Source organism: Asterias rubens, chromosome 12 (assembly GCF_902459465.1).
Source record: "Asterias rubens chromosome 12, eAstRub1.3, whole genome shotgun sequence".
Taxonomy (NCBI): domain Eukaryota; kingdom Metazoa; phylum Echinodermata; class Asteroidea; order Forcipulatida; family Asteriidae; genus Asterias; species Asterias rubens.
Genome location: NC_047073.1, coordinates 15,697,026 through 15,724,248, shown reverse-complemented (window position 1 = coordinate 15,724,248; position 27,223 = coordinate 15,697,026). Strand labels below are relative to the sequence as shown.

Genomic DNA, 27,223 nt, shown 5'->3' with positions numbered 1-27,223 from the left:
CGTGCTTCTCCAAATTGAGTGTAATTGTGCCAGCATGGTCAGACAGTGTGGGACAGCAATTTGACTCATTTAGCTGCAATTGTCGCTACACAGGTGGTGTGCTGTTGACGAGAAATTGCTCGTTAAGCGCGAACATGTGCAGGTAATTACTGCCTGGCATTATCCGTTTATGAATAGAGGAATAGCTGTGGGGATTTGATATGGTTTTTTCATATCTGTCATCTTTTTAAATTAGTTTTTGTTGGAGAGTCTTGGTTGTTTTTCTGCATGTTGGGATTGAGTACACAGGATTTTTTTTAATTTTTTTTTTTTTTTGGGGGGGGGGGGATTTAACATTGTATGTTGAAAAGAAAAATTGTCATTATTTTAGCAAGTAGCTTAATGGCCTGAGGTGATTCCTGTTGTTAATTCTGTCTGATTCATCTTGTGTTGAAAACAAGGTTTGTTTGCTTTGCGACTCCCTTGAAATAGCCACAAGTCTAGAAGTCTCAAAGTTTGACTCAAACATTAAGTTTGAACCAACCTTTTCAATGTTGGTGGATGCGTCTCTGATCTGATTTCACACAAGTACCTCACTCATGTCCTTTTACAGCCCGGTTCATACTCGAACGCAAACATGGAAAATGCGAAACTCTATTCGCACAAATGTTTTGCAAGAATGTGAGTGGATTGGTTGCTAACGTGTGATGTCAATTTCACTCCGCTTTTGCATTCACAATATAAGTAACCAGAGAGTTGTTCCAAATGCGCACCTCCTCCCCCCTTACCACCAACATCAAAGAGCATTTTTGTTCTTTATGAACTACAACTTTAAAAAGATGCATTTCTGCAAATTGAATGGGTTCAACTCGATACTGGAGAATGTATGGAAACAGTTTATTTACCCTGTTTATGTTGTACACTTTACATTTTTTGTGCTTGACCTGTCTCCCTACAAAGACCTTGACTTAAAAATATTCAACATTTTTATGCAAACCTTGGGTTTGTTTTGGACGAGTTCATGCAATCCATGTTGATGAGATAACAAGCCAGAAAAGGTGTTTTTGATTTGTGAACAAATTAACTTGCTGATACTTTGCATATATTCAATGTACTAAATGGAAAAGTCACTTGTTAGTGAGTTGTCTGGAGGTGGGGACCTCCACCCTTTTTTCCCATTTTCGATTTCTTCTGTTGATTTCTTTTTTGTTGATTTTGATTTCTTCTAAATGGAAAAGTCACTTGTTAGTGAGCTGTCTGGAGGTGGGGACCTCCACCCTTTTTTTTCCATTTTCGATTTCTTCTTTTGAATCTCAAGAGGTTGTGGTAGAACTACTAGAAGTATCTTGCACAAGGTGTGAAATGTTTTTTGGTTTGTCATCGTACAGTTGTAGATGAACTGAAGGCGATAACACTTAAGAGCAAATACGCTTGACATATCTCATGTCTGCTTTAATATAAAAAACCTACACACCCAATCAATGTCAATGTTAGACTGTTTGCACAGAATGTCCAACCTGAGAAAGCTACACATTTCATAACTTAATTGAAAACGAATCCTTCTAATTAATTTGAATCATGTGCATTACGTTTGGATAATTGTAATATTATGTTTCATGATGCTCAAATTCTGACTGTAGGCTGTAATAGAAAGAAATCTTCTCGTCTTTTGGCATGATACTGAAGACACAGCTGACATGAATGCAGAAGATGAAGGGCATCTTGTTTTCCTGGGGGTCTGGCACCTCGCCTCGTCTTCATTGTTCATGAGGCATTCATGATTCATTATAGACACTCAACATGATGAATGGCTCCCATTTAGCCAGGCCTCTGCCCAGGGCTAAGCGTACAACACTCAATAAGACAACTTTCCTTCACCAGTAATCAAAGACATTTTAAAGTGCACCTCGTTTTTTTCTTCTTGTAAATGAAATGCGCAGAGGTGGACCGGCATTGCGATTGAGTTTTCGTCTCTCACCACGCTGCGGGTTGCATTTGTCTGCTGCAAATTAAAGCCATGCTTTTACCCAATTACCCCCTTCCTCTTTGAGCTGGTAGGAGGCGTTATAAGTCCTACACTGTGGGGAGAAGTACATCTTAAAAATCTTGTGAGTGGTCAATTTAAGGCGCACCCGCTATTGGTTTTTATTAATCACAATTTTGATGAAGGTGTAGACTCAAGTTGATGGGGAGGCAATACGCACTCAGGGGACAAGCGCACGGCGGACAGCAAGTTTTCTCAATTTTGGGGCGAGGGAATAACTTCTTTTTAATCGTCTCCCAAAGATTGTTTGGGAATAATTGTTTAGTTTTCAGATTTTATAGATATGGGCTTTTGTCACAAAAGTGGTGATGAATAAAGTGTACGCAAAGGAAAATTTTACTAAAGATGAGTGTTTTCTGGTTCAAAATAGTGAATTTAAATCATCTGATTAAAAGGTTGCCTGACACCCACTAAAAAAAGCAACTCAACTCAATATATTCTGAACTTAATAGCATGCATTTGCATGTGACAAAAAGATTGTTTAAAAAAAAGAAGAGCAAATAATTTTTTGTCAACTATTTCTAGACTTTTTAGCAATATGATGTGAAAGATGTTTTTATTCATATTAAAATATATCATTTTTTTCTTATTGTCATTACTTAAGAGTAGGAGTTGTGATGAGCAAATCGGTTCCACTCGATTGAGCCATAATATTTTTCTGACACTAGCTAATCAGGCGGGTAACTCCTCATATTTACCTGTCTTCCTGATGTTTAACCACTTCGTCTAGCATTCACTGAAGGCATAAATCTCAGAAGTGTCTTGTCAACTCAAAGGTTCTTGTACTTTTCTTTTATGAGTTTTTTCGTCTTCAGAATTATGAGTTTGTATTGATCAAACACATGAACTTCTTTTGCAGATCGTAAATTATGTATATTTTTTATTATAAGATTGTAAGGTTCTTCAGGAGTTATTTACAATGAACATGATCTATGGCTAAGTGTAACTGAGCTACAAACATGTTTCCTTTTCTCATACTATAATATAATTTGTTTATCAAAATCTAGCCAAGGTATATGTTTGGTAATCACTCTTTAAATTTATTGCAATAAAAAAACTTACTGCCTTAGAATCATTTCACTTTGAAGTAATGTGGTTATGAAAAAAGATCATTTTTTATCGCAATAAATTTTAATCTGAGAAATAAAATGTTAGATAGGTTTCTCAGATTGTTTATTCCAATAGCAGATAATTCTCCTCCCTGCAGCCGGTTTCACGAAACTTTACGCAACTGCGCAACGTTAGGCGCAGCGCCATAAACGTTGCGCCATAAATGTTGCGCAAGTGGACTTACGCAGTTGCGTAAAGTTTCATTGCCATAAACGTTGCCGTGTGGACTTACGCAGTTGCATAAAGTTTTGTGAAATCGGCGCCAGTACTATAAGTCAGTATGTTCAATGCACAAGATGTCAATGTCATTGTCTGGAATACAACACAGTGTAATGCACTTTAAATAGTGTACATACTGTATGTAGTGATGTACACTGTAATTGTTTACGGCACAGTTGTCAGGTTCCATGCGGAAACATAGCTTCCTTTTCGACCCAATGATTATCAGCACATACTCTAAATTTAGAAACGATTCGTTTTTAGTCTGTAAACCTTTTTTACGTTTCAAAGAATGAACATGTGATGGTTTGGAAGAAAAAAAGGACAGTTTGTAAAAGGTGAAGTAAGGATGCTGTCCCAGTTTGACTTGATGGATCATGTGATTTGGATTCAGGAGTGTCTATCGGTGTTATTAAAAACTTGGGCCTGTATATGTTGCCGTTCCAGTTGTTACAGTAATCAGAACGTGAGATGAATAATTGTAAACGAACTCCTCCAGTTTGGATTGGATTACTCCTTCAAAAAAGTCGCAAATTAATTCATAAGATTTCCTCATCGGTCCCCGCCATACAGCGTGCATCTTAAGTGTATTGTGTATAATACTCAGAGGCTAGCGTTGTTACCCAAGGGTTTTCTTATCGGGTGACATTGATACCCACAACGGGAGAAGGGGGATCCAATCAAGGTAGAAGTATTTCCCACTTGGGTTAAGGTTAGGCAACATGAAAACACTGCAAGCAATATGCATGTTCCATCGAAACTTACCATACCATGAAGTGATATTAAGAAAGTGTCCTGTGACTGTGAGCGTACATGACGATGCAAGACATCTGTATTCAACGCAGCTACATTGTACGCCATCCTTGGCGTGTTTTTTATTGGACTATAATCACTGTTTATTCATACCTGATAATGCAGAGAACTCCTTTTAAAGATGATTCAAGTTTGACGATACCAAATATTGCTTTGACTTTGTCGGTTTTTACTCCGGTGACCACAGTTCATAGACAATCCCTTAACAGGCCCTTGGGTCCTGCGCTGAACAGAGCACATATATTCCACATTGAAGCCTGATCATGTTCCGTACTCTACTATATCCATCATGTTATAAAGCCCTGTGACTAGTGTCACTACCCTTTATGCTGGATGGCTCAATGGGTATTGTGCATCTGCTGTTGTGACAGGTATTGCTCACTGCTGTGATTGGCAGAGAGTTTACCCACATGGGGATTTCTGACACTTGACTCCTGTGATAGGCTGCTATTGTTTTATGCTCTAGCTCACACAACTTTCATATAGGGGTGTCAATGCTTTAAGTATTAAACCAGAGCCCAATTTTATAGAGCTGCTTAAGCAGAAAATAGTGCTTATTAACTCGGCTAAGCAGAAATGAACAGGGTACCAGTCACAAATGTTACAAGTGATATGGTAGTTTGGCTGGTAACCTAATTTTGTTGTGCTAAGCATTTTTTTGGGGGGGGATACATTACCAGCTCTATGAAATCAGTCCCAGATTGCCAGCTTGTGAGGCTCTGTTTTTCATATACAGTGTTGTAGCATTTCTAGTCATCGAGATACATTTTATGCTGAATGAGCTTAGTGAAGCTGGATGAGCTTAGTGAACCTGGTCCCCCACATTCCTTACATCTTGTTCAATAAGCGAAGATAAAGCAATGCGTGTAATCAAAGCAATGAGCAATTTCTGAATGTTGTCTGTTGACATCAAACCAGTGACATGCAGCCCCTATTGGAAACACAAGCACATGTTGCTGACAGACCTTTTTCTAATTGGATTGGCCCCCTCGTAAGTGGCAGTAAATAGCTAGGTTTTATTCTTTCTCGCTCGCTTTTTTTTTCTTTGGTTATATCTTTGGCAACTCGTGATTGGCAATAAGTCCCCTTCAAAGATATTACTTTCGCCATCCCTGTGTCTGGGCCTGTCAAAACCTCTTAGCTGCAGTATTTGAAGTATGTTTTAAACATCGGGCAGATTTGGAAGCTCTCATGAATGACGTCTTTTGAGCCATCGTGACCACTGTCCTAATGGACTGTTTTGTTGGCCAGTAATTGTTGTCTTTTATAGTCCAGGGACTAGATTAGACATTCAACAAACGCACTCGGCTTCATTTTCAAAATGGCACTTGATCTGATGATCCCGCTTTTTAATGGCTGTAACAAAAAACTTGTTTCCACCTCAGGGGAGATTTGTCATTGATCTCGGAAGAAAATTGTGGCCCCCTTAAGTGCCTGACACCCACTTATTGTGGTGGAAAAATTTAGGCATGAAATTAACCTTTGGGCGTGCAGAGGTGCTTTTTCTATGGAAATGGGTTTTAGAGGACTTGCATTTGCTATCACAAACATGTTTACAAATGGATGTTCAGTTTGTGAGGAAAGACAGACCTGCAAAGGGGGTGGGGGATGTCACTTGTCTGGTTTAGTAAGGTCCAATTTATGATGATAATAGAAGTTGATAAATAGGTAATCCCTTGTGAATGTATGAACTAACTTTCTACTACTAACCTCAAAAGAAGAAATATTGGTTTATAAAACCATTCAATCATGATGTCTTATTTAGAATGCATATATCTTTTACATGATCAATAATTTTTTAAGACACAGTCTTCCCCCCAACCAAAAAAACTATTCCAACTTATTGTTGGTTTCTTTGTCTCTTCAGGATTTTTTGCGGTCAAGAAGGAAGGTGAGTGCGAGAAACATTCATTGACCCATTTTTGTTCTGAGCTTTTGTTGAAATCCTGCTTGTGATCGGGCTGTGCTAAGAATGTTTTTGAGCTGAATGACACAGGCTCTTAAAGACAAAAACCTACTTGACAAAAACTAATACCCGATAGGAACTAAGTGACACTGGTGGGCCCTAATGGACACTAATGCTAATCCACTCTAAATGTTAACAACTGCATTGGAATGCTTGATTTTTAAGTGAAATTTTCTCCACTCTGACCTTGCTGATGCTGGAATTTTGAATGCACATTGTTTTCCTAATGCCTGATAGTAACTGTTTCTGTTGTCATTATTCCTTTCCAACATCAAGATTCTCACACACAACATGTGGCCAAGTTTGTTTGCACATTTTCGTTACCAGCTTTATTTTGATGTTTCGATCCCATTGTAAAAGCCAGGTAGCAGTCAGATGCGTTGCCATGGTAATAGTTTGGTGGACGCCATTACTCCTCTAAGTTAGGATGACATTTAGGGGTTTGTCTGAGCAGATTGCCATGGACAGCCCGAACCTTGAGGGGTTATTGGCTTTGTGTTTACTTTGGTTACACCTTGTGGTATGCTCTAATCAAAATGCATCCTTTCTGTTCTTTTTGTTTTTTCCGTCTGGGTCCCTGACTGTGGGTTTTGAAATTAATAATAAATGTTCTGAAGTCCGGTACTTGTGATCGCTATTGTATCATTTGTGGAGGTAAACTAAAATCTTGGCCCTGGGTGGAATTCATTATTAACATGGATAGTTCAAATTTCTAATGTTAGTTGAAAGGAACATTGACCATTGTACTGGATATTCAACTCAGTTCGATGTTGGTTTGCACGGGTTACTAAGCAAGCATGTTTGCATCGATCAGCATGTCAAATATATATCTCATGATTCGTTGAAAACAACTGTGAGTGACTACATGTTCTGGCACTATGTCTTTTATTTTATGAGTTTTAAATTAATTTTTGTAATGCTCTGGTTGATGTTTTTGTTTCTGCACATCTTACTAACCTCCAAGCCAATAGTATGCATCCTAAGATAATATTTGTTTTATTAATTTCAGTTTCCTGATGTTTGTTAACATCAGTTGTAACGAGACTTGAGTCCAATATTGGCATACATTTTTACTGTGGTTTAACAGCGTTCTCACAACCCTAGTTCAAATAATCAGACGGGCATTCACAAAGGTAGCTAAAAAGAAAACCAAATATGACAGAAATTTCAGCTGAAAATATTCTCATTTTTGAAAATAACAGTAAATGTCAGACTTGAATTGCAGCTGAGCTAAGGACCATTGGTTAGGTTCGCCAGTCTCACTGGCCCTAATTATGCTCTGCGTCCAAGGTAACAAGAAAACTAACAAGTAAGGTTGTGTTTTGTGTTTCAAGAGTTATGAAGATCCTGTATGGGATGGGCATCAAATACAATATCCTTCCTCCGTGATTTTCATGAGTTCATGGAACTGTTGCGTTCATCATCATCCCTTAATATAGTAACGTAATCATTAACTGGTCACAGGACATGTTAGCCGGGACTTGATTAATTAAATTCGCATGTCTACTCTGTCTGGTTGTCACGAAACTTGGTCTCCGACAGTCCGGGGACATGGAGCAAGTCTAATCCTTCCCCCATGTGTTTACATTATCGTGCAAGTGCATTGGAGTAGTCCGGTGCACTTGTCTGTACACCAGACTGCATTTCCCATCCATGAGGTTTTTGAAGAGACAGCTTGAAATTAACTACTGTGGAAAGTGAAACCTGAATACACATTGAATTCCCTACGGTCACCCTTGATTGACTTCAAATGTGGTCTGGTTGCCACGGCGATGGCGATGACCAATTTCTCCATGGTGCTTATCCCCATTTTTTTATTTTTTTTATCAGTGATTTAGAGTTATGCACTTCTTGCTTTGTGTCAGTTTTGATATTAAAAAACACGGGGAGCTCATCGAATTCAAGAAAGAAAATACCAATCACAGTGTGAGACACTCGAGTTGGCAATTGTAGTCTGAAATTGTTTATGATTCACTCATGGTAGGGGGAAACAAATTAATGCATCTGACAGGTTTAGATCAAGTCAGGGAGAGGGTTCCCTAACCGTTTCGTCTGCTCCATCAGTTTGTTGCGGAAGGCTTTGGAGCTTGTATTTGTGTTAATCCAGATTTTCTTGCATCTCTAAAAAGAGGTGTCAAGAAACAACTTTTACATTTTCTTTTTAGCTGTATATCACAAACTGCCTCATAAAAATGAGATAAGAGTTGGGAAACATAAAAATTAACTAATAATAAAGACATAAACAAACTTAACACTATTTGCATTGTCTATATAAAATGAACACCATGCAGGGAAATTAAAATACACATGAACATAGCACTTAAACACAACTGCACTTAATTATACATCAAGTGAAAAATACGATGTTAACCCTCAACGAGTTGTAAGATTTTATCCCAGCATTAACATCACAACAACAAAACTTAAATACAGTGCCTTGAAAATAAGATACATCAAAGTTATATGTATCGGGAGCATTGATCAGTAACTGTAGTCTAAATCTGTATTTCAGTATCTCACTGGAGTGATCTTACATTTACATGTACTTACTGGCTGATGTGATAGTATCTCCGAACACTGCACTGCCTTCCCCGGACCCTTGAAAAACCCTCAGAGAGAATTGTCAATTTGCAGGTGGAACGAGACGCAGCTTTCAAGAACACGAGTCCAGCCACCAAGCCGGCCCGCTGCCTACTAAGTGTGTTGTTGTTGTTGTTGCTGCGGCGTTAGACGCCGGTGGTTTGCTAGTGATCTGAAAATTGCCCAGCAGTCAGGGGGGTTGAGTTGTTCTGCATGCCTTAAGAGGGCAATATAACAAACGAGGCACGATCCGTCACTGTGCCCTTCACTGTGTCTCTCACTCCGCATGCGTTATTTCAGCAACTCTAGTCAGGCTAGAACTAATCAGACATCTTAGTGTGTGTGAAATGCAAGCCTAGGGGGGACTAGGGCCTCGTATTATTACCAATCAAGAAATAGGATTGGGGGAGTTATTAGTGTGGCAATAGAACCTCCAGGGAGCTAATTATACCTTGGATGTATATCAGTGGGTCTGCATACATAACCCATTTTAGTATTACATGCCTGGTCTTTTTTCTATTGTGTATGCCTTCCAAGTCCTTTAATACAAGTACCTATTCAGTGCGGCACAAAAACTGCAAATTACTTCTTTTACTCACTGTCTGAAATGCCTGGACTGGGTCAAATTAAAGCTATTTACAGAGGCTGTGCCCCCCCCCCCCCCATTGGCACTTACATGTAGGCCTCTGTACAACTGGTAAATATCTTGATTTTTAGGAATTGTATTCAATCGAGATGGGCCAAAGTGCCTCATCCATTGATGGGCCTTGTGTCTGAGTCTGACTAATGGTTTACCAAGTCAGCTTTGAGATGGCCACGTGCATTCAACCGGACAGGTGTGAGTTTCTCCAAAGCACTCTGGCTTTATCGACTGTGAAAGTAAAGCAAGGTGATTAACCCTGTAAATATTTATGAGTTCATCCAGTTACTGCATCCCGTCTGCACTTGCTGAGATTCCAAGAGACCCAGTCGGCTGTGGAAGGAATGGTTGTGAGGTGATTAGCATCATGAATATTGATGAGATGAGTTCAGTCAAGGAATCCTTTCTGTTTATCCAATTGTGGACCTCTTGTGTGGTTCATGAATATTTTATGAGTGGATTTGGGAGAGCAGTAAAGCTTGAAGTGACTTAAAAGGTTCCAGTAATGAAATTTGAAACACAAATATGTTTTTTTATGACAAAGTTGACGATAGTGAACACATACCATGGGTCAAGCGTATAAAGGCATTGTGGAAGATATGGAAACAAGAAGTATTTTTATGTAAAGCCCTGTTCACACCACTGGGCCATTTTCCATGAAAAACCACCCCACAAGTTTCCTGGAAACTTTGTTTCCTGGAAACTTTGTTTCACACTTGACCCAGTTTTCCCAGGAAGTGGCTTATCCCAGGAATTTGCAGGGGTTATTTTAGTAATTCAAGTGTGAATGCATTCATATAAACTCCTGGGAATGTCTAGGAACATTGTTAGTGTGAAAGAGGCTATAGTGAATTGAGGGGACTATGTACATTAATTTGGATGTATTTGTTCAAAAAGACAAACTCTGTTACTCAGAAATACACATTCAACTGTTGGCACTTGCATTTTGATTTGCCTGTCCTATATAAACAACCTTGTCCCCAGACTCAACCTCAACCTCTGTGGTAGACACTCCCGTAACACCTTTGTGATAAGGTTGATTAAGCTACATGTGAAATTAGGAACCCATTTGACACTTCATTAACGCAGACACAAAAGGTGAAGACAGTCCGATGACCGAGTTTGTTTTTCATCAATCAACTACAAGGGGTTTGCACATGAGCTTGGGTTATATTATTTTGTTTGTAATCATGAAGAAATGAACCCATTTACTTTAGTGTTGACATATTTTGTTAAATTTTTTGTAAAAGAAATTCATAAAGGGAAGGTTTGCGTTTGGGAATCACATTATGTTAGAAGCCTACACACTTTGATAGTACAGAGCATTTTGAAAAACATTTTACTTCAAAGGAATGTAGTTTTGTTAAAAGATATCAGTTTGATGCCCCAAAATTTGAACCTGAAAAGTGTTTACTTTCAGTGACTTTTTTCAGATAATGTGTATTTCTATTGGGGATTATTCGCTTCAAACTTTCAGCATTATCTGAACAATGCGACCACCTTTTGAAACAAACTTTTCAAAGTTTATTTTATTTATTTATATATGATTTAGAGTAAAAAAAAAGGTTGATTCTTCTATGTGTACATATTTGTGTATTTTTATATGAAATTGCAAAAGAAATAATAATAATAATAACAACTCTGCAAAATAGTTTTATTGGATCTGAGTGTGGTACATCTTCGATAAAGTGTATTTTTTGTGGTTTCGCTCATTTTTGCGACACAAAAAGACATAATAAGAAAATACTCTGTGGACTTTGGGTGTAGGATTACGTGAGGGAGTAAAGATTCCCTAGTAGAGAGAGGCCTTGGATAATACCTGGTGCACTTCATATATAGTAGGAGGGTTTATATGAATGGATCCTACTGGAGGTATCATGTGTTTGCTTTAGTTGATTGCTTAATAATAAGGTTTTAAAGGAATGTTGGTATGCTGGATGTGCATGCAGCTCTGGGTTGAGAGTTGATTATTAGATGTTGAGGATAATTGAATTGTCTGCAGATGAGATTCTTTTTTTTTTTTGCTTAATGGGAAGTCTACTTGAGAAAACAATTTTTTGTTAGTAACTTTCCATGTACTAGTCAACTAGTTCAGCATTCTCCTAAAGACGAGACAGAGTATACTGTGTGAATTGTCGAGACCACACCGGCTCTTGTCAGAGCCAACACTAACACAAGAAATTTACGCATGGTTATACCCGCTTACTATTTATTTATTGTTTCTACCTCTTTATCCACATCATGCAAAGCTAATTCAAACAATACTTACTAGTCAACTAGTCGGGGAAAATTAGGGTTAAGAGGCAAGCCTTAGAAAGTAGTAATTCCTAGTACTTTATGAAATTATCACCATTATTAAGCTTCCAGACAACTTTCTCTGAAATGATCTGATTTCTTATGAAATGGAGTTTGTAGCTAGACGTAGCCAGCATTTGATGTGTAAATTCATTGGTGACAGGATAAGTGTTTGCTAATATTCTGCGGCTTGGCTGCTTGACATTCAAGTTTCTTCCCAAAAGTGCATGCAGTCTTTTCAATTGTGCAAACATATGTAACTGCTACATGTACATGTATGTCACTATCAATCAGCCCTTACTCCACTCCAGAAGCAATCAAAATTTTCATCATCTTAGACTAGCCACAATGCATTTAATTACACCCCCAAACATCTGCATCACCGTGACAGACTGAGCAAGTCTACCAAAGGCAGGTGTAATATTAAACCAATTTTACATAAAGACAGACAGAAGAAAGGGTCCGGCTGTGACAGATATTGAATTTCAAGAGATTCCCAGCTCAGGACAAAATTAATCCATAAAAAGCGGGACGCAAATTGAATCATGACTGCAATATTAACAAATGGGCCTTGCACTAAAACAGGATTTAGCTGAAAATGATGGAATAGAGGAGGGGGTATCAGTTGCACGTCTTGCCATGGGGGCTGTTGGGTTTATATTCATGGAAAGAATTACTTGAAGTAGTCGGGTAACCTGCTTGTTTTTGATTAGTAGAATCCCTCTTCGTAAAACAAAATTGAAAGTAGCAGTTTGGATTTTGGGGAATTTCTAGATCTATCCTCCGGGTGAGGAGAGTTGATTGGATGCTTTTTTTCTCCTCTTTTTTTTTCTCAGAGCGATGGTCCATGAGGACAGTTTGTTCTTCGTGTTCATCATTTTGATTATTTTGGGTGAAATTAATTTGACTTTGGGTGTGAGGGGAAATTTGATGTTTTGTCAGTGAGAGGACGCATGCTGCTTTTTCATAACATAAGAAAAATATTTGTCTAGTTTTGACGACTAATTGGTTTTCTTGTATTATTGGACATCGAGCATATACTCAGGTATTCTTCAAATGGTGGAAAGTCACTGTGGTGAAAGGTGGAAACATCTGGTATCGTAAAAAGCAAATCGATTTTGTAAGGTAGTTGAAAATTGGTCGAAGTGATAATAGATTGCTTTTGTATAGCTGATGTCTTTGAATGGTTTTTTCTGATTGCAAAATTTGATTTGTTTGCCTGAGGTGGCCTTCACATGATTTTTTTCTCTTGAACTTCTTTTGAGATTCTGAAAGACTTTCATATAATTGTTCAAATTGTACCATGTGATTCCTAGTTTATTTTAAACCATCATTTTTAACAGCTGTCCACTGCATTCGAAGGAAACAGGGGTGCAATGTTGTCTAGATTTTGATTGTGAACACAGACTCACTGATATGAGAAACTTTAGAAGCAGAAATGTGTTTGTCGCTAGCCATTAAAGAAGATTGTCTGTTCTCCAGAGTGATATGCCAGTGCAAATCATTCACTCGGTTACTTAATAAAATGGAGAAATTCCATCAGCGCCCGCCAGCGATGCAGTCAGTCATTGCTGGAGAACCTTGACTACAGAAGTTGAAATGCATACATGATGTATGTGTACAAAGACCTGCTATAAGACTCAAGAAGTGCGAGCAAATTCTTTCAAAGTTGTCAGCAGAAACAAATTAGTAGCTTTTAATTGGCAATGGCTTATAGCCAGAACTTGAGAAAGTCCTGTTCTTCAACAATTTTGTTTGCAACCAACGACAACAATTATCGCTAACTGAAAGTAAAAAATAACTAGACAACAGCCTTATGATATATAGCAGCTTGTAATGTTGCTTTGCTAAGCAAGCTTGTCCTGTACCTAGCGAATTTGAATGCTTATTGATAGCTCTACGAATGATCTGCCTAATGTTGTTCATATAAACTGTTAGAGTAGGGGTTTCTAGTTAGAAGATTATAAAATAAGAAACTGGCTTCTCGTCACAGTGTTTGCCTGATGGTTGTATTGCGTATCTGCTCTAGAATTTGGGGGTCTTAGGTTCAAATCCAACCCAAGTAGTATGATTGTGGCATTGTATTCCACAGGATTTGCAAGCAGAGTATACAGTACGTAGTACTCATTGATGTAAGAGTTAAACCAAAAACATTTTTTAAAGGTCCTATTTAACACAATAGGACATGTTTTTCTAAGTGTCCAGAATATAATGAAAGTTTGCATCCTAAAGATTGGAAACAACTACAAAGCAAATAAATAAATAAATAAACTATTATTTAAAAAAATGTGTACTGTATAAGGTCTTTGCATTCTGGTTTAAATTTAAATCCGCTCATTGCGTTTATTTGTTCCTACTGTGCCACACTGTTCTTAGTAATGTAAGTGCATTCTACTGTGTTTTTCAGTGTTACGGAACAGCAACTTATTCAAAATCCCAAGTTAACTGCTTAAGGTTGTCTTGTCCTGTTGGAAATAATGTCTCTTTTATTCCTCTATTGAAAATTTGTGGCTTGTTCCATTTCATCCCACTAGTAATAAAGTCCCTTTAAAATTACAATTATCTTTGAAAAAGATTATCTACTGGTGCTGTGAGCAAGTCACATCCGTGTGGGAAATTCAATTGTCGGAAACTGCAGCTTCCAAAATTAATCTTTGCATCGTGATTCTAGACAATGGAGCGGGCAGAGTTGATGGAGATTGGACAAAATTGAATTGAAACGGAGGATTTGAAGAGAGTGGAAATCATGTGTTTATTTAACGGAATTACCTAAAGGAGACATTGCTTTACAGAAGGAAGTCAATGTTAATTCATTAATTAAATCATGCATAGATATTTTGTTTTCCTTTTATTTTTAACAATCGGCCATTAAAATCGGTCCATTAACTTAAATAGTCTTTGTATCATGTGACCGAGAAAACAGTTTTTGTGGTCCCTTTAGCCCTTAATCAATCAGGAAATGTATGCATTTAAGTTTTTGAAATACAAGCACCTTTATCTCACCGTTCATTGTTGAACACTCAACCTTAATTGTTTTGAAGAGGTTTCTGAATGGTGCAAAATCTTTCCAGGTATGTTAGACAATAGATCTTGTTTTTATCACTTAAGTGCACTCAGAAGAGTCATTGGTCATGGGAGGTTTTAAATTAACTGAGAATTAGGTTGGAATTTATGCTTTGGATTGTGGAAACACTAGCAACGGAGGTTTGAAAATAATAAGCGGTCTTGGAATTACTCACTTAGTAACCTTTAGTCATTAAAAGTGATAATGTTTTTTTTTAAATACGGTTGTTTCTTCCGACAGGAATGGTTTTGCACACCTTTATGGAGCCTTGGGGTATGATAATTTTTTTTTGGGGGGGAGGGGGGTGACCGAATGTTGTCTCAGAATGTTGAGGGTGTCAGAAGCTGAGAGTGACGTTTAAATTGTGTTAAAAACCATCCTTGACCCTTTTTGCCTGTCAACTTGTCATAATCGGTAACTCCCCCGAGATCATACTCAAAAGATGCTGATAGTATAGCCTAGACATTCCAGCGGGTCTAATAGTGCGCTCTGCATGTAATTGTCAATGCTACCACAAAAATAACAAGAGAAAGCGCAACATTGACATACAAATGTATGGATCCTTCTGTGGCACAGACTTAGTGTCAGCATCTTACCCCGTGGGTGCGACTGGCAACTGCTCCCGGTGATTCACACTCAGCAAAGTGTGTTTTTGCCCTGCGAAAAACACCTGCTCAAGCTAAAAGCCTCCAAAAATAAAGACCAAAAGCCTTTCAAAGACCCCCCTGAAAGAAAACTTGGAATGATTTGGAATGTTATTGGCGAGGCCCTGTGTGAAGAAAGGAACCGAGTAATGGATAGAAATGGTGCAGTTTGCCAAAGGGTGGGAGTATCGTTTACGACATGACACAGCAGGAGCCGGCTTAAAGAGGGATGAAGAAAAAATGGAGATAGGTAGAATCAGGGAACCTGCGGAGTTTGGTGAAGCGATGGTCTCCGCGATATGACTAATGGAAGAATTGATCAGAGTTTCGACGTACAGAACATTGATTCCTGTGGTCGACTGATGTCATATATTTGCGTTATTATCGGGGAGGCGTTTGCTTTTGCAGTTCACGCCCGGGCAAAGTTGTTTTCCACCTCTGTCGGGCTCCTGGGATGTGGTGCTGTCATAAATGGGATAGGAAGTCATTGAATTCAGAGGTTTTCATTTCGATGTTGACAGTGAGTGCGCTCTCAGTTTCGTGTTAACTAAATAACCGCCATTTTATTTGATTCTGGCAAATGCCATTTAAGTGGAACAGAATACTTTGATAAATGTTATACTTGGCCATCAGGCAAGTGTACACGCACAGCGGTGGATCCTCACAACACGGCGTGTGTGTACGTGTGTGGACGACATTCTCAATACAAACATTGACTCAGTGAACCTCCCTGAGGGCTAGTACGGAGTTCTCGTTGGGCTGTATCCATCCTGTCCCCTGTGGTAAGGGGAATCTCCATTTCCTACATCGGCGTTAGTTTCCACCGATAGTCATCAGCGACTTTCAGACACAATATCCATTAGGAGGCAGTTTTACTGCGTGTGATCTTTATCATTACAGGTTTCTGCCTTAACCTCTCTCTGCTTGAATATTTATGATGCCAACACGATTTCCACGATCAATTGGCCATAAAAAAAAATGCCGCTTCGCTTTACTCTTGTTTGTCATTTCCTTTAAAAGTGTATTTCGCTGCCAGCAAGCTGTTTTAGTTTTGTGACTTTAGTTTTCTGTTGTATATACACCCATTGTCTGGTGCAACTTATAAAATAAGGCTGAGTTTAAAAAAATACAGTTGAAGGGGCCCTCTGTTGGTGGGGTGGTTGTTACTGCAAACCTAGACTGGTCCCCTGTCCTTATGTGCAAGGATTAAACTACAAATCTCAAGCACCATGAAAGCCCATGAATTGATAGGTCAAAGGGAGTTGTGGACATCAGCGTAAATCATGAGCCTCGTAGTGCAACGTCAGATGTTCAGGCTACTGGTATAGTAGAAGGATCCCCCCCCCCCATCGTTTAGATTGTATTTGTCTCAAAATCTAATTGTTGTATGGTCTTGTTCCCTGTCACATCTTGCAGGTCATCCAAGCATGGGGGGCCCAATGCCAAGAATGAACCACCCTCGGATGCCAATGCAGCCAGTGAGTATAATAGATAGCTACAGCTATTAACAAAGTTTTCCCTGTATTTCCAAATTAAGGTGAAGATGAAAAATGTCATCCCAACTATGCTTACGAATCATTTTTAAAAATGTGTTTGGCACCCTCTGAACAAAGTAGTTTACAAAACATTGGGATCCCCCAATAACAAACAAACTCGTAAACAGTTTGGCTCTGTTGTTCATCAAAGTTGCAAGAAAATAATGAACGAAAAAGACCATTGTTGCTTTGGATTATTGATTTTAGGTGTGAAGCCTTTATCAGATTCAAATGTTCTGTGTTCAAAGCTACATTACTTCTAACAATGTTTTAACAATGTCAGCAGCTCTCCAGTGCTCTTTTTTTGTTTTGTTTGGTAATTTATTTTTGGAGAAATTGCCAAAGGTACACCCTCCCTTAAATGTAATAAAACCCAATTTGTTTTTCTTTTTTTCTCTAGAACGGTTCCTTTTCTCCACAGAACTACGGTGGTGGCATGAGACCGCCCCCTGGCTCAATGCCTGGAGGAATGCCCTTATCAATGTAAGTTAAAATGTTGAAACTCTTTCCTATGTATGAGGTTGTAAAAAAATGTAAAATCCTGAACAACTCAATAACAGTTTTAATTGCTGTGGAGATCAACCCCACTGGATTAAATGAACAACGGCCATTCAAGAAAATGAACATGGCTGTCCAGGGAAGGACATTACGAGAAAAAAACTGCCTCTATGAAACTGATTCAGTAGGAATGTCGGTTGAACATTAATTTTCACATGCACATGCGAAGTCTGTAGCCACAGGAAACTCTGGGACTGATGTCAAATTAATTTTCATGTGATTTGTGGCATGACCTTATTGACTATTTGTTGTTCTTTTTTAGGCCTGGAGGAAGACCGTGGAATCCCAACACATCAACGGTAATTACAGAATACATTGTTTACAATAATACAATCACTCTAAACTTTGTCTTTGGTTTTTTGAAATGCTTCAAGTCAGTTTAACAATGTTTTTCTTAAAAAATGTAGAGTAAGAATAAAAACAAAATGTATTGTTTATCTCTCCATCTACTATTATGTACAACAAACAGCTTTTTACATTCACTTAACCACCAGTTGAGTCGGGGTACTTGTTTATTTTCTTGTAACTTTGGGAGGGTTTACAGCTTTTGAGTTGACATTCACTTGGGCCTTCTAATAAATAGACACCAATCCATTCAGAACTTGACAACTTTTTTTATGAAACTGTTCTTTCAATGTAGATAAACTATTCTCGAGCATCACCAGGTGGTTTTGTTGTAAGTAAAATCACTGCGGGAACATTCATCATGTGTACTTAGAATTTTGTTTCTATCTGTGTAAATGTTAGCTCTTTGTTGTTTCAGTGTTATTTTCTGATCTAGAATGTGGATTGTTTGATTGCAAAACTGTTGCATGTGTGGAAAGGGACTAGGTTCTTGACTGTAAAAACAACACAGGGAAACAAACTGTGTGTAGATGTTAAAAGACGAAAATATGAAAATTTGAAACCTTCTCAGAAAACAAACTTCTTTCCTCCTTTTTCTGCCAAAGAAAGCAAAAGAACACTGGGGCATTTTTCTTCTGTTTCACTACAATGTTGCACTGTCAGTGATCGCATAATTTACTGAGGAGATGTGAGCCTTTATTTAGTCTAAGTTAGCAATAAAATATGCATCTCGTTCTTTTCTTATAAGGATTTTTAGTTATACCACACTTTCACATGTAGATTTGTGTTGCATGATACAGGAATGTGACAATGGATTGTCAATTGTCCTATACAAGTAGAACATATCTTTGTTTCTTTTCCAAATTGTGTAGTACATTTCACGGGGGAAGAATTTGATTATTCACATGTTTTTTTTCTGTTTTAGTTGGGTGTGGGTTTTGAATAGAAATGTTCTTGTTGAGTTCGATTTTAACTTTTCTTTTTTTGCACTAAATTCTTTTGACATGTACTTCTGTAGTAAAACTACAGGCAACCATGTTGGATGTTAAGTGTTGTTCTGTACGTAGAAGTTGCAATAATTATATTCATTTAGAAGTTGTGTTAACTAACTAATACAGAGTATCAAGTCCACCGTATGAACAATAAATAGCTGAAACGTCAAGGTGGTCTTTGTTAACATTTTGAGCATGTTATTTTGGCCATCTTTTTTTCTCCTTTTTTCCCCGAATTTAGCACAGTTTTAACAATTTTCATGAATGTCAACCAAGTCCAAGTCTTTTAAGTCACTCATAAATGTTCCTTAAGTAGTATGAAGGGAGCAATTGAGAGCTCCACTCCAAGGTTGTGGAAGAGGTGGAAAATGGCCGATATCTGTTTTGGAAAGGGAGGGGTAAAAATAATGTTACAATACCAATGTGAGATAAAATGTGTTGCAGATTTTCATGAACAGTTTTACAGCACAGTAAATTTGTTGTGAAATAAAAAGTCCCATATCTTCGTAGGTGTTCCCTTTGCTGCCACGTCCCATATTGTACATGTATCATAAACTTTGGTGTTATCCTTGGCTAAACAGCCATCAAAAGTTTCATTGGCTTCTGACTGGCACCCCATCCTGGATTTGAAAGGAGTTTGTACAATTTTCATGCACCTTTTTGTTAACACTCTTTATTTCTTGATGTAGAATATGATTTGGAGTTCAAGATGCATGAGTCTTTCACTGGATTTAGAATCGTAGTTTTGTTAGAGAAAAGGTGTCTTTTCAGTATTTATTGTTGTTAATGGTTGTTGCATTGATCTGTTGTAGAAATTATTATTGTGCTGTGTATGTTCATGTAAAGACATCGTATTTTTCTTGTGCTGGTAACCATTTAAGTGTATATGTTTTTGTTTTTACCATATTGCAGGGCCCACCTGGGGGAGGGGGTCAACCTGGTACACCCATCATGCCAAGTCCACAAGGTAAACTCAAAATTTCACCTTCTTTTTAATAATTTGGAAGGTTCTCCGAAGGACACTTTTCCAACTTGAACTGTGAAGCACTATAAGTTATTATGAATCACATGACATGTGAAGTACAACCAAAATTTGTTGTTCAGTAAAGGTGTTGTTTCATCATTAAACTTAAAATCCGTTCTCCCCAATCCAGCCCTCAGAGGTTGCAGTATCCTAATTCCCCTGCATGCTCCTAGCAGGAACTGTAGTAGTTAGCTATGCATGTTAGGTTGTAGCACCAAAGGCAATCAAAGATGCACAAAGTTACATTCATAACCTTACTACCTCCTTGGCACTACGGCCTTTGCTATCTAGAGGAAGAACTCAGTGCCACCACATACACTTTTTGATGCACCACATGAAAACAAAAGTTTTCAAGAAATGTATCTTGAAGCATTGCACCATCACTTCAGCAGTACTCAAACACTGGCTGCCTTAAAATTCATTCAGTATGCAATTGGCTATTTGGGGATGAAGTATATTCCTCTGGTTTTCCTGTGTTGGCCTCAGTTTGGCCCAATTTCCACCTCAATGCTGAAACAGCTTGATTCCACTCTGGGTAGGCCCAGTAGTTTCTGTTTTATTCTCACAAAGAAGTGGAAATGTTCATTCAAGCATTAATCATTATCAATTTGAGGTTTAGAGGTTTTTAAGAACTCACAAAGCTTGGTGCTTCAGGTTGTTGCTTTAACGAGACTAAACACTATTTGATAAAATAGAGCCTACCTATTAACTGTGGAATTGCTGATGTTTTTAACCACACCATGCTTGGCTTTAGCTGACTTCCCACACATGAAACCCCCATGCATACGCTGCTTGCCTCTAAACACAAACCCCATGCTTTTTGACATCAGCAAGTTATATGTCAAACACAGCAATTGTGTCATGATGCTAAACGAACATGTGTCATTGCCTGGAGTTCAAAACAAAATGCTTCTCACATTTCTCCCTCGAAGCAATCATCGTTTGGAACATTAAGACGATCTAAACATTCTCGCTCAAGTGCCGACCAAGTCGGCATAAATTGCCACAAGCAGCTATGATACTGTCTTGTGCTTCCACTCATAAGAAGTAAAGCTTTTAGATTTCACTAGTTAAGGTGTTTTTGTCATGTTGTCTCTCTTTTCATATTATAATCATTACTAATGGCTTCTGCTTATTAATCAACTAACAGCTTAGTTAACTTTTTAAAATCTAACTCATAGTCTAACACCCACCGTTGATATAACCCTTCTTTCTCTATTATACGAATACATGTACATGGACTTAGTAACTTGATTTCCTAATCAGTATGTACATAGTGTGATTTAAAACAACTACTATTTCACTTTTTTCAAAGGGAGTTGGAAGTATTTTCAGGGAAGTTTTGGGTCGGAATAGACTTTATTATTTTTAGGTTATAATTCTTCCCAACTGCCGATGATGTGTTATGTACTAAACCAGTGTAGTGTAACACTCAGAGGGACTTTTTTTTTTAGATAGTGTTAGTGCACATAACTTCACCGTCATTTGAAACATTTTTAACATCCCTGTTGCTAATTTGAATTTCTGAATTTGTTGATTTTGAAGATGACCAAATGTGAAGCTTGAATATAGTTGTTCATTTTAAATAAAATCCTATGGGGGGGGGGGGGGGGCTACGTAACTCTTCAGGAAGGGTAAAGATTCAGAACCAAAAACTGTGACTCTAAGTTGCAGCTATTGCTCTGAGGGGTGCCTGCTCTAACAAGTGCAATTTTTTTATTTTCCACCAACCAAAGTCCTCATATGCTTCTACAAAACCAACGCAAACAGTAACAACATCATGCAAATGCATTATTTATTTTGTTTTAAATCATTGCTTAAGCAAAGAGCCTATCATTTCTCCATTGCCCCGATTCCGGTACCCTAGTGATTTGTCACCGCAAGTGACGGCTCACTGTCTGGCTTGATGCTTTCTGCTTGAAACTGCTTTGAGGAAGACCAAGAGAGGGCGCTTTTCTCCGTACTCCATCCAATAAGCCATTTGCGAGTTAGATCTGGATAATGTCTGGTACAGTGACTTGCTTAATCACAATGTACCGCTTAAATTTGAATTCCTCAGACTATACAGATAGTTGCTATGTCACATGGTTCGGGGCAAGCTTTTGCATAGCAACCTCCAGATGAGCAAACCCTGGTACCATTGAGCCATACACATCCATTCAGAATTGGGTATGGGTGCTCACCGTCTCTTACATAACTACGCAAAAGCTCGCCCCTAATCATGTGACATAGCAAAGTCTCGATAGTCTAAAGAATTTAAATTTAAGTGATAACTTGTGACAAAGCAATTCATTGTACCAGACAATATTCAAATCTAACACGCAATCTGGCTTATTTGTATGCAGGATGAGTTTCACTTAATTACTGCAGTGATCCCATTTGAAAGCTTGGAAGAAAGTTATTTGTGTGGAATTATTACTACCAATACATGTACCACCATTTCAGAAAGAAAACAAAAATTCAGAAATAATACCAGTGCATTACATCAGTCAAACTATATACATGTACAAACCAAATTGTTGTGCTGCTTTAAGCGAGTAAAAAAAACACATGTATGTTGTCAAATTGATGCTAAAGCAGTTCAGTTATGCATACAAATACTGATACATTTCAATGCATATTTCAAATCTACACGAACCGCAGAAAGTTTATGACCTGACTTTTCTGACCATAGCAGAGTCTCTCTCAAAGGCTAAATATTAGCCAAACAAATTCTGCAAAAATGCTACATAATAATCCAACTAGTTACATGTACATGACGTTTTGATACATGCATATATTTATGGATGGAGGTACTAACCAGACAAACGAATACATATTCATAAACAAATTTTAACACTATTTAATAATCCTTAATTTTGAGTGCTGAGACATTTATAACACATTTAATTCAAAGTTTACAAAATACACACTATTTCACTGAATTCCTTTTAACAACACAAACTTCCAAACACAAGCAACCAACTATATGACATTTTGAATCTTAGCACTAACCAGTGATATGGTTTATATGCACACCAAGTTTTACACAACTAATTCTAATAATTCGATAATCTTTGTTTGGTGAAATTCTCTTCACTGGTGAGAACGGTGTGATTGTTTTTGACAAACTTACAGACAAAGTGTAACCTGCAGAAGCGTTTATTAACTTAAAGTGGTGTTCAATCTAATCGGTATGCCTCAAATGGTTTCTTTTACAAAACTAAAAGCTTAATACCTGAAGAAAGTTAATATCTATAACTTTTCAAGTTCCCTGTTTGCCACTAGTTGCAGTGTATCACACAGGGCCAGAGTATTTACCTACAATCCTCGGTTTGGACTGGAAAAAAAAACACCAAGATGGCTGCCCTCGTTGAATTTGCTTATTTTAAGTAAAACACTGATTGGTTACACTACCAAAGCGATTGAAATATATTAGAATTTTGTCTTGAAAATGAGAACAAATTATGTTCAAAATGTTCATTGACCCCTCTATCGATCCCAAACACTTCTAGAGCATTTCCACTGAAGTGAGCACATTCTGTGGTGTTACATAACAAGTTAACATAACTCAAATACGAATGCATACCACTGTTAACACAACAATGACTCAACTCAGACCAATATACATTTTACACCATTATTATCCGTTATGTGTGTGTGGGCCCTGATGAAGTACCAAAATTCACATTTTATCCATATGTGATTGCTGATGTAAAAGACTTCACACAAACATTCAAGATCAAAGCTTATTTCAAAATTATTGTGTTATTCAAATTGTTCAATTTTGGATAAAGTACCTGAATAAAACAAAACTGAAATGTTAAATTTTTAGAGTAACTTTCTCCAAAAATCAACAACAACTCTTTGAACCATATCTTGAAAATAATTGATATGAAGTCTTCCACAAATGTTTCTCCCTTTATTGAAACTTATCTATGGAGATCTTACATATGCCCATTGAAGAAAAAACGCAGAAAAGCATTTTAAATTGTTGATCGTAAACTGCTCTGTGTAGCTAAATTCATCTTCGACCCGCTTGTGTGAAGTCATTCCCCTCACTGTATCACAATGGCTATTTTTCCTCGCCGCCCGGGGGCGCACAGGCACAGAACGGATCCACAAACATAAAAAGCACATGTTTGGACAAGGACTAGCAGGAGATTAAATATGACTGTTTTTGTATGCAGGCACCCCCCAAGCCATGTCTACGGACCGGCGTATGTCACAGGGTAGCTCAAGAAGAGGTGACAAAACAAAACTCATATTTTTATCTTGAAGGGCTTATAGATTAAATGCTAAATTTGAATTGGCAATATCCATGTAAATTAGTTACAATTTAGAAATCAAGGGGGAATATTTTTTTTTTTTTTTTAACTGGAAGTTATTGCATTAATTGTTGTGGAAGAATTAGTAAGTAGGAACAGTTGTGGAAAGAAAATGAGTTACAATTTTAGGAAAATATCTTGAAGCAATCAACTGATGGGGAATTTAATGTCAGATTTGATATTAGGTAAAGTTTGCTTTGGGGGATGTGCTTAATTTAGTGTGATGTTTTTTCAGTACGTTCATTTTAGGTAGGCTTTGTTCAAGTCTGATTCATATGTTTGTGCAACATAAAATATGTAAATGACACAAAACTGTTAGTTTACAAATGTTCTTTATTGTATGCCTAACTTTATGTAGGTTTTAATCACATTTGCTGAAGAAAGTTGTGTTTATTTTGTTTTTGTTGTCCAAAGGCTATGTGTAGTTCAAACAGTAGAGGACCAGTAAAAAATCAGTTAGTCAAATTTCTTAGTATATAGTTTAAGCAGTTTTCAAAAGAGCACTTTCGGCAGAGATAGTAGAATGTGGCTTAATGTACTGTGGAAGAAATTTTGATCTTCCAAAAAGAAATTGTCAATGGACAATCTTGTTGGTACAGCTGGTTTTTGAAAGTTATTGATTTTCTTTCATCTGCTGGTGTTTTCACTGGTTGTGTTTTCACAGTTAAAATTGTTTTTCTTTCTTTTGTAAACACCAAGAGTTTTCATTAAGCCACATTCAAAATAGTTATTGGTTGCAACTGCTAGATATATTGTTTGTTAGTTTGCTTGTTTATTGGTTTGTTTGTTTGTTTGTTTGTTTGTTTGTTTGTTTGTTTGTTTGTTTGTTTGTTTTTGTGTATTTACTGACTGAAACAATATCTCATCATGAATTTTAACAAACTTTATCCAACTCAGATTCAACCAACTCGGGTGACAACATGTACACAATGATGAAACCAGTACCGGGTGGCAGTATGGGACCAGGGGTAAGTTGCCTGTATATTTAAAAGCCATAACCACTTATGAACTACAACATAAGAATCGTTTGGTACATTGTTGCCAAGATTTCCATAAAGTACCACACCTTCAAGGCTAGCATTTTGAACATGGCTTTCACTTGTTGGGTAAACTCCATTAGCCTTTATGAGGTATGGTGGAGCTTTAGGGTAAACATTGAATAATCAACCATTTTTCCCCCAGAATTTCCCAATGGGATCAGGACCAGATGGACCTATGCCTATGGGATCACAGGACATTCCTCCAGTTATGAACGGTAAGTCACTGGAGACAGAAAATATCACCTTTTTTGATATGTTTGAAAGTTAATTCAAGTAATAATTTTTGGAAGTCACAAATTTGTATCAAATAATTCGGAAGAGTTGAGCTGTGCTGTAATCAACTTCTGCGAAACATTTGTTTCAAAATCTGTGGATTAGCTGTTAATATACTGTACAAGTCTGGCAGGTGTTAAAAATGTTGGACCACTTAGTTCCCATGTAAAGTGCTTTAAAGCATCGAAGGAAACACGCTCTAAGGGGTAACAATGTTTAAATATGCGCAAAACTTACACAGCCTAATGTCACAGAAAGCTAGAAAACCATGTTCTTTATTTTTGGCAACTTCAAACTAGCATGTCTGATGTAAAGAGTTTTCTTTATTGTTGATCTTTCAGGTGAAATGGACGGTATGAAAAGCTCGCCAGCAAGCAATCAAGGGCCAGGCGGGCCGGGCACACCTAGGGAAGACAATGGGGATATGGGCGGGCAGCTGTTTACAAACTTCCAGGATAATGTAAGTACATTTAGGACTGTTATTTTTTTATCAGTTTGTAATTTCTTTGTAGTAAGAGTTTTTGTTTTTTTCATTCATTAAAAGCCAAATGTCATGCCAACATAAATTTTGAAGACTTTTGCAAACCAGGCACTGAAAACATCTGGTTTAGAGGTGAAATAAATGCACTGTCATTTCTTCATCTCCATTTTGTCAACTACTTACTACCTTTATCAATGCCTTCACTAAGATGCAACTTGATTGAAAGGTTCATTGGTGCAGGAATTGAAATTCTGTTCATCCAAAGGGTGTTCCATATTTCTCTCATGTGGCATTTGGTTTGTTCCAGAGAAAACCTGCTTGGGCAGCTTCATTCAACTTTAATGGGCCATATTTTTTACCGTGTGAGGGCGCTCTCAGTCACTTCCGGGGTTATATTCGTTCATATCCAAAACAGTTATTAATTACTGGAACACATTACCACCCCAGAAATCTAATTTGTCATGGACAATAAGACTTTTAAAGAAGCCGTTTTAATCCACCTCTGAAGCAACTTCAAACTACGGTGCAACAAAAGTGACAGAACGCCTATTAAAACTGTGCAGGACTAATCACGTTTAACCCCGGAAGTGATAAAAAAAACGATTGAGAGCGCCCTCGCGCGCTCAAAAATTCGGTGCATTGATATGTTTAGATCACTTTTAGTGGAATTGTTTACATTCGTTATATGATACTTGAGGTGTTGTCTTCGTCTCTGTGTAAGAAACTTTTTCTCTTGTTTATGCAGGACCAGAATGAGTCAGCGGCGATACTTAAGATTAAAGAAACAATGCAGGAAGAGGCAAAAAGATTTGAGAAGGACACCCCTGGCGAGCATCCTGACTACTTTATGCATCAACCCTAGCCACACGCCCACATATACAAATACCCAAGCACACACCCACCCGCAGCCCTGGTGCCATGCACCTTAATAAAAAAGACTGCGATTTCTGGTGCTGTGACAGATAAGGATGTGAATCACATGGTAAATTCTGATAAAGGGCGCCAAATTGCACAGCCTTACGGGCCTGGATTTTACGCAGCAGCCATCTTTTTTTCCAGGCGTACATTACTGTAAAGTTCCAACTAAGGTATTTTTGGACAATGTTTGTCGAAGATGGCTGTTTTGTGTATGGATATGTAAATGAACTGCATAGCATGTATTTATAATGCTATGTACTAACTTGTCTGGTACCTTAGTGAAGGGTGTACAAAGTTAATATTCAAATAGTTCTCAGGTAGAGGCACCAGCCCACTGGACGAATTTATCATGTGACTTATGTCAACACAGCAGAGGCCATGTTGAACAATAAAGGA

General features: G+C 37.8%; 1 protein-coding gene across 1 annotated transcript; it reads left to right on the top strand.

Annotated features, from left to right (window-relative positions):
• The first annotated feature begins 6,037 nt into the window (after positions 1-6,037).
• Positions 6,038-27,217, top strand: LOC117297552 (single-stranded DNA-binding protein 3-like). The gene is made up of 11 exons (XM_033780648.1): positions 6,038-6,056; positions 16,771-16,832; positions 17,290-17,372; positions 17,710-17,746; positions 18,088-18,123; positions 19,697-19,751; positions 23,978-24,034; positions 25,013-25,083; positions 25,298-25,370; positions 25,770-25,888; positions 26,655-27,217. Exons 2-11 carry the CDS (start codon positions 16,782-16,784, stop codon positions 26,769-26,771), a joined length of 699 nt encoding a protein of 232 aa, XP_033636539.1. The 5' UTR covers positions 6,038-6,056; positions 16,771-16,781; the 3' UTR covers positions 26,772-27,217.
• The last annotated feature ends 6 nt before the right edge of the window (positions 27,218-27,223 follow it).

What these genes read in the sequence shown, in the direction of transcription:
- LOC117297552 (XM_033780648.1), top strand. Translation starts at nt 16,782, where the DNA reads ATGGGGGGCCCAATGCCAAGAATGAACCACCCTCGGATGCCAATGCAG. An exon ending in ACAGGGTAGCTCAAGAAGAG is followed by an intron (nt 24,035 to 25,012) that starts GTGACAAAACAA and finishes TATCCAACTCAG; the next exon opens with ATTCAACCAACTCGGGTGAC. An exon ending in TTACAAACTTCCAGGATAAT is followed by an intron (nt 25,889 to 26,654) that starts GTAAGTACATTT and finishes TTGTTTATGCAG; the next exon opens with GACCAGAATGAGTCAGCGGC.